General features: G+C 33.6%; 1 protein-coding gene across 1 annotated transcript; it reads right to left on the bottom strand.

Moving 5' to 3' along the window:
* Nucleotides 1-173: 173 nt before the first annotated feature.
* On the bottom strand, nucleotides 174-989 carry NAEGRDRAFT_77105 (uncharacterized protein; the record flags this gene model as incomplete). Its single annotated transcript, XM_002667939.1, has 1 exon — nucleotides 174-989. The coding sequence occupies one exon, from the start codon at nucleotides 987-989 to the stop codon at nucleotides 174-176; it is 816 nt and encodes a 271-aa protein (XP_002667985.1).
* Between the last annotated feature and the right edge of the window lie 197 nt (nucleotides 990-1,186).

Here is a 1,186-nt window from a genome sequence, read left to right as displayed (position 1 = left end):
CCTGTTTTGTATCGTTCTTAAATACTTTATCAAGAATGAAGGAATTATTTCCAATGGCTTGATCATCAGTTGATACCTTAACAGTATGGTCTCCGTCAAAATCGTATGTTAATTTGTATGAAGTTTTCTCTTGTTTTTCCTTAGTTGTTATTGGTCTAAAACGAGCAACAACTCTAACGTTTTGCACTTGCCTCAAATTTGCAGACATCCTTCCGATTAGCCTTTGATACAGTACTAAAATCCTCAATGCAACAAAATCCTCTGTAAATTTTTCGAATGATTTTTTTTAAAGCTGCTGCCCTCAATCTCCTTGATAGGAAATTAATCTTACTGAACAGAGAACGTGGTTTCCAAGCCCACATACAATATACTGCCATATACCTGAATACTACAATCCAAAAGAAGAGAGCATAAAAGTAGAATGAAATTGCTTCAATTTCATATCCATTCACCTTAAGAGCTGATGCAATGTCGTTATCTTCTCTTCTTGTAATAAGTTCTTCCATATAAATTAAACCTCTAATATATCTAAAATAGGTGATAACGTGACTGTAGGCAAGAACTGGAGAAAGCTTTTCAATTTCAGGAATGGTTGGATTATTTCCTCCAAAACTGTAAAATACTACAACTACTAAGGCAGCTGCCAATTGAGCTATTTGTGGATCAAAGAAGAATGACAATGTATAACCAATTGGAAAACCAGCCATAATTGTTAGAAATACAATGGCATAGAGAATGAAAAAGTTAGTATGTGGTAATGCAGATAACATGCCAAATGTAGTACTGAAAGAAATGACAGCAATCACAAAAATTGAAATCAAATCCTTCGATAAAAAGTACATCCAAGAATTGAGACCTACATGAGATTCTCTTTTGAAATTCTCAATTTCAAATCCAAAAACTCTCAAACCTCTCATTATAGATATCAATGCAATGGCCAAAACGAGGAAAGATGAGTATGGAGCAATCGTATCCGATTGAGGAAGCATGCAACCAGCTCTGATTTCTATTGGACATTTGCTATATTTTGAACTTGAAACACTTCCAATAAATTCAAGACCATTAAATAATACTCCAATAAGCAAACCAACAACAAAGGAAATGAGAATTTCAAATATCAAATTTCTCCAATCTCTGTAGAATTGTTTGACAGCTCTCACAAAACATGCATAGAAATGAATGTAAA

Source organism: Naegleria gruberi, assembly GCF_000004985.1.
Source record: "Naegleria gruberi genomic scaffold NAEGRscaffold_1331, whole genome shotgun sequence".
In the NCBI taxonomy this organism is placed as follows: domain Eukaryota; phylum Heterolobosea; class Eutetramitea; order Acrasida; family Naegleriidae; genus Naegleria; species Naegleria gruberi.
This window is presented reverse-complemented; position numbering and strand designations above follow the sequence as displayed.